The sequence below is a fragment of the Tupaia chinensis genome, unplaced genomic scaffold (assembly GCF_000334495.1).
Source record: "Tupaia chinensis unplaced genomic scaffold, TupChi_1.0 Scaffold000280_1, whole genome shotgun sequence".
NCBI classification, from domain to species: Eukaryota; Metazoa; Chordata; class Mammalia; order Scandentia; family Tupaiidae; genus Tupaia; species Tupaia belangeri.
This window is the reverse complement of record NW_006159763.1, coordinates 762,701-765,304: the sequence shown is the minus strand read 5'-3', so window position 1 is coordinate 765,304 and position 2,604 is coordinate 762,701. Positions and strand designations below refer to the sequence as shown.

Genomic DNA, 2,604 nt, shown 5'->3' with positions numbered 1-2,604 from the left:
AGAGAGACAGAAAGTGAGAAATCACCTCCCGGAGGGATGGCCGCACCACAATCCCTTCTCCATTCTCCTCTCAGGATCTTGGGCACGCACACGCCCCCAGTGTGAGTTTAAGCCACTGGGACCGGGACTTGAACTGCGGTCAACTGCATAGGAGTCCAGGGACATAGTCATTACACCAACTGCTAGTCCCAGCTGCTGCTTTTTTAAAAAAGAATTCTTTTATTTAACTTTATTTGTTTATTTATTTATTTTAATTTGACCCAGAGACAGAGAGAGAGAGAGAGAGAGCGGGAACGTGAGAAAGCAAGCCATCAGGTCCGGGACTCGAACTGTGGTCCACCATGTGGGAGTCCAATACCCCTAACCTCCACATCACTTGCCGGACCCTCAGCTGCTTCTTAAACACAGAGCTGGGGAATTAAAGGTAGAATGAGGCTCTGTCCCCCAGGACTGGTCTGGGCACACACACGGCATGCACATATGCACACACGCGCACACACGTGCACATAAACACACCCATACAGATGCATGCACAGCATACACCCAGTGTATCCACATACAGATGCAGACATGCGTGCACTCAGTGTGCACACATAAACACACGCGTGTGCACCATTTTCCAGCAGTCACTGTTGTAAACCCGTAGCTCTGAGTAGGAGCTTGCATGATTAAGGAACTGTGTGCACAGGTGAGACCCCTGCAGGCATACACACATAGACACACATAGACACACACAGACACACACACACAAACACACACAGACACCAGAGAGACACAGACACAAACACACAGACATACAGACAGACACACACACACAGACACACACACACACACCTGGCTCTCAGAGCTCCGCGCAGTCCAGGGTGGGCTTCCGGGCACTGTCCTCTGGTGGCCTGGTGTCTCTGTCTTCTCAAGTCGGGCACGCCCAGGCAGGACCCGGCACCCACTGCGAGGCTTCCTCCAGAGCGTCACCCCAGTCCTCGGCACACACGTCTCTCGACAATCCTCCTGCGCCTCAGGGAAACCTGGGTCAGAGGTGGCATTTTAGTGCAGTCTGTCCCTCAGCTCCTGCGGAAGTGAGAATGCCGTCCAGGACCCCGCAGAGGTGAGAGGCGGCCACCTCGTGCCCTCCACTGGGTCTGTCCTCTTCTGCCAGGCTCCGCAGCCGGCAGGGCCTTCTTGGAGGGAGCACCGAGGCTGACCCTGGTCCTGACCCAGGAGGGGCACCTCGCAGGCCAGGACGCCCCTGCCCACCTGGCGGCAGCATGGCCACGGTCCTCGTGGTCCCCAAGCTGGGGTGCAGGGTTGCTTCTCCCCTTGTCTCCTGAGTGCTAGACGGCATGCGCCCATCAGAGAGAGCCCCAGTGCGGCTGGTCACGCTGTCCCCGCCGGATACTGGGCACACACTCATGCCAGCACAGCTTTTCTCTAAGCCCCCAGGGGCCAGGATTTGAACCACTGTCGTGGGATCCAGCTCCCTTCCCCACCAGGCTACAGGGTTCCTTAAGGGCAGCCAACAGACTGAAGCTCCCTGCACGGCCCTGCTCATGGCACACTGCGTGTTCCCGGGGAGGTGCTGGGAGTCCACTCCAGGAACCCCCCTGCAGGCACCGACTTTCCTGACCTCTCACCTGGACTTCCCTGGGGCCCGTGCCCACTCCCTGTGGTGCTGGGACTGGCCTGCCATGTGGTTTCCTGTGGCAGCGGACCTCCTGCTGCGGCTTACCTCTAGTCCTGGAAGGTGCTGGGCCGCTCCAGGAGCCGGAGGGCTGGAGGGGCTTCTGGGCCCCCTTGAGCTCCTCCGGTCTCTCACTTCGAGTGTCCCTGCCCAGACACGGGGTCCAGCCTGTTTCCAGGGTGACTAGCTTGTCCCAGTTTTAAACTGAAAGTCCTGCCTCTGTCCCCAGAAAACTGTCAGCTCTGGGCAAGCCGGGGGTGGGGGGTCCCAGCCTGCTGCCCCCCCACCTCCTCTCAGGGTTATTTAGGGAGCAGCTGCCGTGATGAGTGTTGGGAGGAATGATGTGACCCAGCACACGGAGGGCATCCAGAGAAAGGGGTACCGTGAGGGGGATCTGGGTGGCTTCCTGGAGGTGGGGGCACTCTGAGCCCAACTTTGAAGTGAATGTGGCTGACTGGGCAGGGGTAGAGAGAGGCCCTCCCAGCTAGGGCCGAGCCTGGCGCTGGGAGGCCACAAGGGTCCGCAGCCTGCACGGCTGACCCCCACCCTGCCCTCTTGCTGCCAGGATCCTGGTCGCCAACCATCAGCTCTTCAGTGGCTCCTACGACCGCACGGCTCGCATCTGGAGTGTGGACAGGGGCCAGATGGTGCAGGAGTTCCGGGGTCACCGTAACTGCGTGCTGGCTCTGGCCTACTCCGCCCCCCGGGACCTCCCCAGCATGCCCTGCCTGGAGGAGGCCGTGGCTGGGGGGCTCCTGGTGACCGGCAGCACGGACGGCACTGCTAAGGTGTGGCGGGTGGCGAGTGGCTGCTGTCACCAGACGCTGCGGGGCCACACGGGCGCCGTGCTATGCCTGCTGGTGGACACGCCCAGCCTCACGGCCTTCACAGGCAGCACCGACGCCACCCTCCGCACCCGGGACCTA

General features: G+C 60.6%; 1 protein-coding gene across 1 annotated transcript in view; it reads left to right on the top strand.

The window, feature by feature from the left end:
* WDR86 (WD repeat domain 86) overlaps positions 1 to 2,604 on the top strand; it is a 25,909-nt gene that overhangs the window by 10,516 nt on the left and 12,789 nt on the right. Inside the window, exon 3 of the mRNA XM_027772540.1 lies at positions 2,244 to 2,584. Coding sequence (XP_027628341.1) covers positions 2,244 to 2,584 — 341 coding nt within the window. The remainder of the gene's footprint in view (positions 1 to 2,243; positions 2,585 to 2,604) is intronic.